Genomic DNA, 13,936 nt, shown 5'->3' on the forward strand with positions numbered 1-13,936 from the left:
GAAAATTTAAGTGACTTTCCCAAGATCATACAACTAGTGGAATGGTAAGGTTTAGATCTAAGCAGTTCCCCCTTCAATTACCACAGTCAACTACCATGCTATTCTGCTTGGTACTAATGAAGTACTAAATAGGGCCAAAATTAAGAAGCAAACTGTGCACAAAGTAGCATTCAGTGATAGAAAGAACCTTGGCCTTGGAGGGAGATAGACCCAGTTAGTTACATGGTTTACTCAAGTCTAACTTTCTCAGCCTCAGCTGCTTCTTTTTAAAAATTCAGAAGATTAGCAATAACATGGGCTGACCCAGTGCTGGCACATGGAAGGCACTCATTATATGTTAACAATTGTCACCTTCAAGATGATTACTTAAACAGACCTCCAAAACTGAGAATTTGAACAGAGATCGGGGGTAGGAAATGGCAAGCCACTCCAGTGTTCTTGCCTGGAGAATCCTAGGGACGGGGGAGCCTGGTGGCCTGCCATCTATGGGATCGCGCAGAGTCGGACACGACTGAAGCAACTTAGCAGCAGCAGCAGGGGTAGGAAAACTAAGGTATGTAAGTGCATCGAAGCAACAGATATCTTCAGCTTTCCGCCTCTTTTCATGAATGACACAGACAAGATCTTCTCACACGCGAGACAGGTTAGAAAGCATGGTTGAAATCAAACGGCCGCTGAAATCTTAGTAACATCCCCTTGTAGTAATATGACTCTTTAACATCATACGGTAGCTTCCTCTCAATTATGACCAGTGCCACCCCTGAAGACTCTAATAAATCAAACTTTAAATGGTGATTGAATAATTTAGCTTATTCAGTCAACAAATACTTATTGCAGGTACTGTTCTAGGCATCCATGGGGCTATAGTAGTGAATAAAACAAGCAAGGTCCCATCCTCCTGGAATTTTTTTCAATGTGAAAGATAGAATGGATGGAGTAGATGATTTATATATGTATGTATTTTGGATGCTTGAGCTGGATATTTGATAGTAAAGTGGATTTTTGCAAGAAATAGAAATGTAGTTTGATATCCTTGTAAATACTGTCATATAGTTAAACACCTATAGGTAATAGAATTGTGACACCTTTATTTGAATATGTTATATTAAGTAACACTAGATTAAAAATACATAAAATATCTATTCCTTTTAGACTGGAAAAACAGCCAATCAGTGTTCTTACTTTAGTTATTAGCATTCTGTCAGACTTGTACAGTAATGATTAGTTACCCTTTATTGTACTTTTGGCATGCTTCCCATGTTTAATTTCATTGTAAAGAAGGAACACATAGTTAAGGAAATTACAAAGAGGGGGGAAAGTTAAAATAGGGAAAATAATGACATAGATTCAAAACTGATTTTAACTTATTGTTATAATAAGACTTTTGCAAGTAGAGTGAAAAAGAATTGTATTTGAACTATTTCGTGTTCAGCCTCACAACTTTGACCTTGATATAGTCTGTTTCCTTTGGGTTAAAGATTGTTTTCATCACAGAGCAGGAAATAACAAGCATACATTGAAATCAATGCATAAAAATAAATTCTAATTATCTTTTAGGTGAAAACACTAAAATTATTCATCAAATATAGTATGATTGACTTAAAATATATATACATGTATAGTCCTAAACAGTTTTCCCTGTGAAGTAGTGTTATAACTCATATTGTGTCTTGCTAGAATGTAGTTTTATTATCTACCCAAAGACACTTTATTAAAAATGTATGTGAAAATGGCCAAGTTAAATACAGACTTTGTTATATGCTGAACTGTGGAGTAAAGTGTCATTAGAAGGAGTGAAACTACGGACGGCTCCCCTATATTCCAGCATTACCCAGTTCCCAGATCCCTGCTGTGTAGTTGTTCCACTCGCCAAGAAGCCTGTTAAAGAGCCCCCAAGAGCATGTGTACAGCCCTCCATGTTAATAGTTAATTGGTGAGGATGGCAAGATGAGAGGACAGCCGAACATGTGGTCTCTCAGACTCAAGCCGTAGACAGACCTTTAGTTATAATAACAGCAGCTGCTCACATTCTCACAACTCAACTGTTCAAAACTCTGTTGTCGAGTGAAGGTTGTCGTGGATTGAAAAAGAGGAAAGGTTACATCTAAGAGAAGTAATTAAAACCCTACCTTGAAACTCTTCCTTCCTGTTAAGTAAGAGAATATTATTTCATCTTTGAAAAACTTAAGTATAAATTTCCATATTACAGGTTGCAATATTTCAGCTACATTGAACATTCTGCTGGGTTTTTTTTCCCATTTACTGTTAGAAACATAAGTATGTTTGTACACCTTTCGAAATTTTTTAATGAGTTTTTTTTTTAACACAGTGATAACTTTGAAGCTGTTACAGTAGGATACTGTTTGATTTCCATATCTGGCAAGATATGAAACTATAATATTTTCTGGTCTTATTATAAATGAGAACTGGCTTATTAGTAGTGAAATTTTTTATCCATTTCCAAATTATACAAATATTTTTTGCCTTTTAAATTAATATTATTTTTATTTCCCAGTGACAGTTCTGCTTAAGAAAAATGGTGACCAATAACATTTATTCTTTTTGGAGGTAGAAACTTAGGTTCATGCTTTATTATGACTATACTGATGATGTGAAAAGAAAATAAATTTCCCCTAGCTTATGCATTTTATTTTCACAATCTGTGACAGGTTGTTCTTGAGTTGTATTTTTAATTGATTGAAATTCCTTTTACCTGAAACTGTCAGGAAATAAATATCAAAGCACTTACAGTTGTAATTAAAATAGGAAAGGTTATTTTTCTATACCTTTCTCACAGCTTTCCTTTCAAAAAGAAAATTTACTTTTCATTGCTGCTAATCTGTTCAAGCTGTCACAGTCTACACTTCCAAGGAATTTTTAAATATAAACAACCCAATAAATTTCTCCTTAACTATAATAATGCAGGAATGAAAACTTCCTTGACATTACTGATGATAAAATATGAAGTAAGATTTTCTCATTCTACCATAATTCTTAGTATTACAAGTATTTAATGTATTTGCTATTGAACATTAGTTGGTAAACTACTTAAACTTTCATTTATTCAGAGCAGATTTCAGGTTTGAAACTGGCCTGCAATATATTTTTATTGGTCATCATTGGCACTTGGTCAGTAATAGACTATTCAGTTTCTATCATATAGCCACTATTTTCCAACAATTTGATCTGTGGAATTTCCCTCCCCCTACCCCATCTCCAGCTATGTCACTTCAGAAACCTATCACTGACATTAGTTTGCTTAAACCGAGGAAAATTCATTTTCTGAAGAAAAGCAGGAATAAAGGCCCTTGTTATATATCTCTTGAAAACTGAGTGGAGTTTTATTTAGTATGTTATTTTAATTGATATATTTTCAAATCTATCTTCTTTAATATTAATATATTAAAACTTTAAACTGACTGAAGTGAATCATACAGTATGTTGCAGTGTAGAGAAATTCAGAACAGACATTTTCACATCTATAAACTTTTGTGTTCATGCTGAGCATTTTAACAACTAAACTGTAAGTCAAGCAATGGACAACTTTCGAACTAACTATTAATATGGGATTATGAAATGTGTACTGCAGTGACCTTGTGAATTTCTCGCAGTGTGAAATCTGTTATTCTTAAAACAAACTAAGAATAATTGTATGGTAAAGGAATAACAGGGTCTTGTGAGTTTAAAAATATAAAATTTTGGAACATATTTGTATGTAATTGTTGCTATGAGCATCATTATAGAAAGGCATAACACCACCTTCTGCCATATAATTTAATCTATCTTTAATGGTCTTTTAAAATGTACTTTATTAAGGAGAATTATTATTTGAAATGGTCTTCTTTAGATGCAGTTTATTAAGAATATTTAAGGATGAAAATTACAAATTTAATCTCTTGATCATGACTATCAATTACTAAAGGATAAAGTCAGATTTTCTGGGTAACAAATTTTCATACTCTCAACTAAGAATCTGCCTTTATTTTTCTAGACCTTCTCAACTGGTCTGATATTGTTTGTAAGAAATTAATATTTTTAAAGTTTAAATAGAAATAATTTTTTAAAATGAAATAAATCATGTTAAAATCATTTAAATTTTACATCATATGTGTCAGATTTCAATCTTTGAAAATTTAGTAGCCTCATACAAGTTTGGTTGGATTGTAAGCAGAATCTGTTATTTTTTTTATAATAACAAATAACAGAACTGTGTTTCAACTGTGTTTCAACATTTTTATGGCTCATATTTTATATTGTACAATGTAGTATCTGATTTTTAAATCAAATCTTAGCTTGTATGCATTATACGTATATATCTGATTTACTTTCTTGGTCAAGGATATTTGAAAGTTTTTACACAGGTAAATTCCAAATTGCTTATAAGTTTCTGTCTATGTAGAGAATTAGAAGCAGTATATCTGTCATTTGGTCTTAATATCAATATGCATATTAAATAAGGACAGCATACTTAAAATTCTCAGTAAAATTCATACGTATCTTCAAAAGAAAAAAATAGTCATTTAGAAACCTCTTATTGTAATTAACCAAAGCATATTCAATAAAGCATATAATGAAAAGTAATTTTGGTTTTAACAACTTATTTGCTTTGCCTAAAATTGCTTAATGAAGTTTTGGTTCATATAACAATTCACACCATAGTACCTTAGAGTGGTGATGGTCATTAAAGTACTATTCAGAGTCAAAGTTTTCAAATATATCAGTGATAGAAATAGTGAAATATCTCATCACAGTATGGAGATTGAGTCATCTGTTCAGGCATATGGAATCTTTGGCTGCTGGACTGCATAGTCTTTATAATGCCCAGTGTCCAGGCGTGGACACAACTGTTCTGGGCGCAGAATCCGAAAGGGACTCTGCATTTTGTCTCCTTGAACATGGTAGAAGGGAAAAAAGGGAAGGGTCCTTTACATTATTTTTATTATAGAGTCTACTCTACTACATCATTTTTTTTTGTATACAGAAAAGAAGTACAACTTTATTTAATTTTGTATTTATTTTACAAATAGAATTACTAAGCTTTTTATCTTTAGTGTTACAAGCTTTCTGAAAAATACCTGTGAGAAACTGCAAGTCTTGAATTATTCCTACTTATATACTTGCATGCATACCTTCCCTTAAAGAAAGATTGCTGTCTTCAAAAGAAGGGTGATACTTATTTCTTAATATTGAGACAAAAAATGCTTGTAACGAATTATAATTTAAAGCTGTTTAAGTACCAGGTCATATATTATATCCTAAACATTATATTTTAGCCCTTTGCTATTAATTGCATTATTATTACTATATAAAGAGTTCCTGCTTCTTTAATAATGTTTTCGCACCCTATGTAGTTAATCTTTAATGTTGGGGAGGATAGGGGGAGAGATTAAATTAGCCTTGTAACCTCTCTCTCTTCCAGGTTGATGATGGAAAATAAAAGCTCTTAGCCACAAAATGTAACACTTAGAATTAATATTTAATTAGACTAGCAAATTGTACACTGTGGCTTGAAAGCTTCCAAAGAGTTGTTAGTGCCGCAATTGACCTACAGGTTTAATAATAACTCACTTCTAGAAGCAAGTGCCAGTTCAGCATAGTAGAGCCACCATAAGAAAGTCCTGAGAGATTAAAATCAGCAAACCAAATGGCAGGCAGGGATTCCTGGGATGGAGCCTTCTGGAAAGCTGGGAGCTGGAATAGCTTTTAAGCCAGGATTCAGATGAGAACAGTGGGTGAAAAAGCTGATCCCTCCTGTTCTGGGAGCTTCTGGTTATAGGCCAAAATCTTAGAACAGATTTTTACTAAATGTTTCTGCTGCAGCTATTAACTTACATTGAAAATCAAACATTGAATAATTTTTCTGTAAAATTTAACAAAATTTTTGTGTAAACATTAGTTCTTAATTTCTTAACATATTAGTACATAATATCTGTAAACTCAGATCATTAGATTATCAGATAGGTTTGGCGCTGTACATCTATGCTGTTTTGCTGTGACATGCTGTTTCCTTGTTCCCTGTATAGTTGATTTATATGGTTCATTTCTATATTATTTCATTACAGGGCATTATGCAGTGCCTGAGAAAGAGATTGTGAAGTCTGTAGCCCAAGAATTTTTTTTCCTTCCAGAAGGTTTATATGTCAATAAACATAAATCAAGTGCATTTTTAATTTTTAAAGATGGACTATAAAAGCAGTGCTGTATTTGTTTATGGTTATATTGCAATTAAATTATAAGGTAAATAATGGGACCTCCTGGTGAAACATTGGATCTTTACATCTCTGAGAAATTAATCTGGTGAAAAACATAGGATACCATGAGTTTCAAAATGTGCAAATACAAAACAGCCAGCTAAAAAAAAGATATACTTTACATAATTTATTGGTTTTATCTTAAATAATTAAAGGAAAGCTAGTCATTAGTTACGAATTCAAGCAGGTGAGAACCTTGCCAGCAGAGGGAGTAGTCCTGTCTTCCGTCAGGTTCCCATCACTTTCCCACCTGCCTCAGCTTTTTTCCCAGCCAGTCTCCCATCTGGACCTGGCTCTGTCAGTCTGTTCCTGATGACAGGCTATAATTTTATACTCAATATGGGATTATTCTAAGCTGATTTTAAACTTTAGTATCTTTAACCTACCACTGCATCCCACACATCAGCTGGAGGCTCTGTTTGATATTTGGATATCAGCAATTGTTTTTCCAGGCAGGGTGTGAGCTTTTGGACATCCGCGAATTGCATTTTTAGGGTTTCATGGGTAAAGCAGTGAGCAAAAAACTTCTGATTTAGGAAGTTACTCATAAAAGATTTAACAATACAAGTAAATTTCCATGTGAATAATTTCTCTAATATAAAACTAGATGATGTATAGTTTGTTAAAACTAAAATTAATTTTGAATATTGTGCCATTAACTGTTCAGCCTATTCATTACAGTATTTTGTTCAATTTATAAGGGTTTTCAGAATGGTTAGTTTTTTAATGTTTAATAACAGCATACTAAAAAATAAAACTGATGTAAAAAAATGTTCTGCAAAAGCATTTAGTATTTGAGACCAGTGTACATGTAAATAATATTTCTGAAAATAACATCATGTGTTATTTAAAAAATGCTTCAGTTTTAAGCCAAAAATTTCACAGCAAAATTTAGAATATTAGAATTTGATCACATAGAAAATATACAAAATACGGCTCCATTGCTTAATCTTAGTAAAATTTGGCATCATATTCAGCAGTTTCTTTTGCCCTTGAGGTAAGCTACTTTGTGGATGTGTTTTAAGCATTAGAAAAAGGAGCCAAAATATGTTTGTTTTATGATTTCCCTACAGGAATATTGGTATACAGTACTACCAAGAAAATGTTGCAGTTAGAATGTTTTAATTTACAAAAGCCCCTCCATATTTTAAAATTAACTGTGACTTTGAGTAAAGTTCAGTATTAAATCTGTAAAAGCTTAATTTAATACCCTTACTAAGATATTAATATTATATATTAGCATACTTTTTATTAAATTATATTTTTTCTTAAACTCAATTATGAATATCACTATTTCCCCACTGTCAATTTTTTTTAATCAAATAATAATCTAATCTATAGAAGTAAGTGGCAAGTCTGGGGAAGGTGAGGGAAGGCATGTAAAAAGCTACAAACTGTATAACTGTTTTGATTTTATTATTTCATAAGTTTGATTTCAGTTGAATGGAGAACTTAATAAGCATGGGAAAACAAATACCTCATTAAATATCCCTAGGTTTATCCTTTCATTCAAGCTTTTTTTTTAATAACATGACCTAGAAAATGTTATAAGTCGTCGTATGTTTGTGTTTCTAATATCTTTTTTCAGGATATGTTATTATAACTTGAGCTGTTAAGTAAAATACTTGCTTTTCTTGTGGCGACTCCCTCCCCACAATAGACACACACATCATGTCACATGGTAGGGTCAAACATAAAGTAGCATAAATATTTCTATTTTAACTTCAGTATTAACTTAATAGTGCTTTTCTGCTGTTGTAGTCCCAAATCTGATGCTTGCCATACTTGAATGGAGCTCTGTCCTTCATATAGTGTGTTTTCTCTCTTTCTCATTTGAGTAACCCAAGAACTTATTCTAATTTGAGGCATTGCATAAATGCTTTATGTCAGTTGATTTATTCCTTTCAGGCTTCTTGATAATTAAGTGATTGGTTAATTACTTTTTAACTTTCTTGTTAAAATCTTTCCTGGAAGTATATTTTGTATTGGTGCAAACTATCTCTTTTATGTTGCTGAGGTAATTAGGTCCCAGTAAGGAGGGAAACACTTAGGGTTTGATATAGTCTGACTGTTACTTGGTTACTCTGAATAAGTATCTCAACTATTTTTATTAGAAAATGAAGGGAGCTTTTGATGGCGGTAGTTGAATTTTTTATTTCTTAACAAAACAAAGTTCATGATTTTGACTTTATGAGCTTTGAATTGGAAGAGAACGTTAAACTAACCTTCCTTTATTTAAAATCCATTTAATGGATTTGGCGATTCCTAATAAAAAGAGGTTCCCATTCTATATAAGCAAATAGGAAACATTCTATAAAACCAAACAAGAAACAATCAAAACAAAAACTCTGTGAAGTTTTTCTGTGAAGTTAAAATTGGAATAAGAAGGTAGTCAACGGGGCATTCTGATGTGCCTTTTTTATCTGCAACATCATTTGACATAATTTAGATTTCAGTAATTAAGAAATTGCATTGCAACAGAAAGTTTTAAGAACCTTTTTTGTAACTTAACACAATGCTATTTGAGGTTGCCAGCAAACTCTTAAAACTCCTGGACCCTGGCTCTCTTCTCTTCTGGCTTCCCTCCTAGTCATGTCTTGGCTACTGTCCAGAGCTGACAACTTTCACCCAGGACTGAAGGGAAGATTTGTCTAGTGTAAGAAAGATTTTTGAGTCATCCTAGATTTTCTCATCCAGATGGGCAAGTAGGAGGGGTGGCAGTATCATTGTGAATATGTGGGTGATATCATTATGCCATGCATGCAGTGTAGTAATTAATTTACTCATACTTCTGAGTTCCAGATATCCTTCTTCAGATGTTCCTTACTGGCAACTATATTGTATTAACTTCAAAATTAATACAAAACTTATTCAAAATTTATGTCTGAGTAATGGATGCATGGATACCTTTACTTCTCCATTTCTAGATATACATATACTGTAGACCAAAAAGGTTTCACATCTTAGCTAATAACATAAAAACACTTTTATGTTATTAAAATCTTTTAAGATGAAAATATAGAAGTTCCAGTTTCAAAATCTCTGCTAAAATCATTATGCTAAAGCTGTCTGAATGTTTCAGGTTATAATAAGGCAATTTATTATCCATAATGTGTTCTTCCTAAAGTGAATTATGATTATTATGCTTTAAAGGGTTTTTAAAAGCAGTTGATTTTAGATTCTTTTAAATAAATTTACCTACCTTTATCTAAAAGACCATTTAGTATTCATGCTATGATTTGAAAGACCTTTTAACGAGAGTAGTTTTAAGATATGATTACATCACTATACCACACTCCCTGTGAAACTTGGAAATAAAGAAGTAACGTCAACACTATTTGAACTTTTGAAAAGTAAGTGCATTTACATGCTCAAATATCTTTTATGCTCTTCCAAATAACTGGAAGACTGAAATGAGTTTATAATTAAGATAAAGTTTTATCTCATTCAGAAACTTAGATGTTATTTTCTTGTAATTTCTTGTGCTTTTTATTTTATAGACATTTTTCAAATTCTATAGAACTTTCACAATTTTGTTTGCCACATTACATAAACTGTTTTCCAGAATTGCTGTGCAGAAAGCAGTAAAGTCGCTGTTAAATGTGACTTATTTTATAGAAATATTATAAAGTTTATTCTTATTCTAATACTTCATAGAAGCTTTTAAGATAGAATTTAATTTTTAGTTTATAACTGATATAGATCTATGGAACTTAGAAGCATAATAAATGAAATATATGAATGAGTTTCTGAGATTTTAAAATCTAGGCTATCTATATATTTTATATTAATTCATTAGTTTTCCTCTGCAAAGTAGACAATTGTTTTAATCCCCCACAAATTTTCTTAAAAAAACTTACAATGTAGACAGATATTACAGGAGAAGTAGTTTATTTAGTAAATTTTAAGGTTAAAGTAAGGAAATAAATCCTCTTTGAAATAAACAAATGTCAAGTTGACCACTTAAATATGCAGGACCTTGCTTATATCCTACTAGAATGGAAGACTAAATCCATCCTTAAACCTTAAAATTTCTATTATTCATATCATTAAGAAAACCCTAGTTTATATCACTGAAATCCTAATAGTTGAATTCCAACAGAAATTGAATTTTAGCTTCAGCTATTTAGATACAAAGGCTTAGTCTTCTAGTATAGATAAAAGGAAATCTGACCTTTTTGATTAAGAAATATTGTCAGTAGCCTTTATAAGTGCTTGTTCATCTGAGGTCCATGACAGGAGTACTCTTCCCAGTTGAGTTTATCCTAAAAATGAAATGATAAGAGTCTGCTGGTTGTTACCTAAGATCCTTCTTAATGGGAGAACCACATGGTTATTCTTCTCCCACTTGTTCTCACCCTCTACAACCAACTCAGCCTTACCCCACCCCCATCCCAACATTGTTCAGTACTCAGCACAATGAATCATTTTCAAGTTGACTCATTGTGAACTGTCTCCCAGCTGTTGGAATGTCTGGCAGACATTTTTGTTTGGGTGAAGAATAACTGGCTGAAACCCAACCTGGATGAGTTTGATATAATGGTCTTTGGCTAAAGAAATATTGAGAGGAGTGTGTTTATGGCCTCTGAAACCCCTGTTATTCCTGGAGTAGGACCATCCCCTGTGGCATAGAACTGAAAGTAAGGGATCAATCTGGATTATTTTCTCACCATTGAATGAAAAATTGCCTTGGAAAAAAATAGGCATTTCCAAATGATGTTTGTTTTTCTATACTTGGTGCCCCTGTGATTGAAAGTATTAAAGACAATTAAGGATAATTATTTTTGCTGCTTCCTTTGAAGAGTTCTAATTCAAAGGCTATAGTATTATTTTTATAATATACATTTCTACCTACAGAGGAGTTTCAAAGTACTGTCCTAGATGTGAGTTGACTAGTCACTTTAACATAATATTTAGTGACAGATTACTGTATATTTCAAACCAGGTAGTATTGACCAGCCCTCTTTTATTTTTTATTCTTATGCAGTCTTTATTAAGAGGACTTAAGAAACAGGGGAATACCCATAAGTTCAATTGTCAATCACATTTTCAGAAAGTGAACGTATGATTGTATTTGGACTTTTCTTCTATAGGGATATAGTATCAGACTCTAAGTTGTCTCAGCTGTTTTACATTTCCCATCCTTCTTCAAAAGATTAGTTTTAAAATGTAGACATTACCAATGTGTAAAATAGGAGTTTCAAAGTTATCAAAAATTTAAAAGCAACAATGTTTTTCAACTTATATAGATATCCAGATCAAACATTTTTCTAAAATGTTATAACCTTTAAAATAATTTACTAACCTATCACCCTATCAAGGGTTATAAGGCAGATTGAATGTTATTAAATAAAATAATTCAAGAGAACCTGAAGAGTATTAAATGGTTATATTTTTAATTGTTATATGTGTTATAGCCTTGAAAGTCTGGGTATTTTAGAACTGTCGATATTTAAAATGTGATGTATTTTTATATTACATTATATACATTGTGTACATAATGTACATTGTGTACACTATATTTTATAATGTATTGTTCAGCAGTACTTTTGGTTCAGGTCTGATAGTGTTGGGAAGAAATGGGAGGCTACTAGTCTAGTGCTGGTCGTCTAGCACCTTTTCTTTGCCTTTATTGTTAACCCGGAGCCAAATAGCAGCATCTGGAAAGAGAATGGAAGACTCCAGAGCTACTCATGCTGCAGACTCTTAGCTGCAGACCCTTCCATGTTTCTAATATGATAACAGAAGACCTCAGCTGTTACAGGGCTGGGACCTGGTCCCAGCTGACAGATGATAGTGGAACCTTGTCTTCCATATTCTACTTACTGTTTACTGCTTCTGAATCCTAGTGTTTATCAGATTTTTCAATGGACAGTGGGAAATTTGAAAACTAATAGTATATGAAAATAAAGGTAGCTTTGCCTCTTAAGACAAGAGAAAAAGTACTTAACGTTTTCTACAAAAACTAAGGTACACCCCCTCAGCTCTTCAAATTAGAATAGCATACCTTCATGGGCTGTAATTTTCAATTAAGGGCTTATTTTTCACCCATTTTCCTGCCCATAGTAGCTTTAACTTTTAAGTTATTTCTCTATGTTGATAGTATGTGTTCTCTACAATTTGTCATTGAGATGGCATGACACTGCCTAGATGCTAATTTTAAGTATAACATGAGTGTTTTGTTTCCTTGTTTTACAGAATAAAGCAGTTATTGCTCGTGTTACAAACTTGTCAGATACAGTAGTTGGTCTGGAATCATTTATTGGTTCTGAGAAAGAAACCAACCCATTATATAAGGATTATCATGGTAAGCAGCACCTTTAAGAGTGAAAGGGGCCTGTTCTTGTTGCCTGGAAGAATCTTGACAAATATCTACCATCATGTAACATGAATTTTATTTTATAATAAATCTTTTGTTAAATATTTTTCCTTCCTGGCCAGTTTTTTATGGCAGTTTCTCACCAAGCTACATTAACTCTATGAACCATGGTAACTCTTTGGAAAGTTTCAAACCCAGATACTAAGGCATGGATCAGTCAGAGGTACATTTTGTACCTAAAGTTGCTGTGAAATCAGTCATACTTATTAACCATATTAGAAATAAATATTATATTAATTATAATAACAGCTATATATAGTGGTTTATACTTTACAAAGCTTAACTGTATGACAAATAAAATTCATACAGTATTATAGTTAAAAAGTCCCAGTCAATCACATTTTCAGAACGTGAACATCTTTTATTATATTGTTCATTTTGTTGCTGGAGTTATAAGCAAGTTTAAAGTATAACTACCCTAATATAATCACTGGTCAATTAACCAGGCTTTTTACTTTTATTTTTTGAAGCTATTAATAATGTTTTAGTCATTTGGTTAGTTTGGGGATTTTTTTTTTTAAATAAAAGTTTCTATATAGAACTGTTGAAATAGGATAAGTTTAGTAGTTATTCTTATCTTAGCTCTAAACTGAATATTAAGTGAAGTGAAGTCACTCAATCGTGTCCAACTCTTTGCAACCCCATGGACAGTAGCCAACCAGGTTCCTCCATCCATGGAATTTTCCAGGCAAGAATAGAGTGTGGTAAATAATCGATTTTTACCTGTTTCCTTTTTCTGAGTAAATACTAATTATTTCTGTTATTATTGTGGAACTGCTAACTTCCATGGAAACCTTAGTTTAAAGACTGAATACCTTATTTGAAGCCTGCTGCAAGATCGTGGAAGATTGTGAACATAAGACTGTGGCAATTTCTAGAGTCTATCAAATAAAAAATTATAAGATACTTATAACCACCAGTGCTTTGAAGAATTGACATAAAACTTTTTAAAAAATAATGAAATAGCACGATCTAATAGTCAAATATTTTTTAAAAGGCTAGAAAATATAAACCATGAACACAAAGTATGTAAAATAATTTACCTCATGATCATTGCATAAGAGTGCGTTTGGTATCAGCCCAGATTAACCCTCTGTATTATTCATTTACTATGTTACTGTTTGCTTTGATAGAAAGAGAACTATTCAGATTAAACTATTTCCCTTTCTTTTTCTAAAATTTATATTAAGCTGTAATTGATGTGTAATATTATATTAGTTTTAAGTATAGAGCATAATGTTATATATATACTGAGAAATTACCACAATAATCTTAGTTAGCATCCATTACCACACATAGTTACACC

At 32.2% G+C, this 13,936-nt stretch overlaps 1 protein-coding gene across 1 annotated transcript in view; it reads left to right on the forward strand.

The window, feature by feature from the left end:
* ELP4 (elongator acetyltransferase complex subunit 4) overlaps positions 1 to 13,936 on the forward strand; it is a 237,238-nt gene that overhangs the window by 95,706 nt on the left and 127,596 nt on the right. Inside the window, exon 8 of the mRNA XM_068989143.1 lies at positions 12,450 to 12,558. Coding sequence (XP_068845244.1) covers positions 12,450 to 12,558 — 109 coding nt within the window. The remainder of the gene's footprint in view (positions 1 to 12,449; positions 12,559 to 13,936) is intronic.

The sequence above is a fragment of the Capricornis sumatraensis genome, chromosome 16, assembly GCF_032405125.1.
Source record: "Capricornis sumatraensis isolate serow.1 chromosome 16, serow.2, whole genome shotgun sequence".
NCBI classification, from domain to species: Eukaryota; Metazoa; Chordata; class Mammalia; order Artiodactyla; family Bovidae; genus Capricornis; species Capricornis sumatraensis.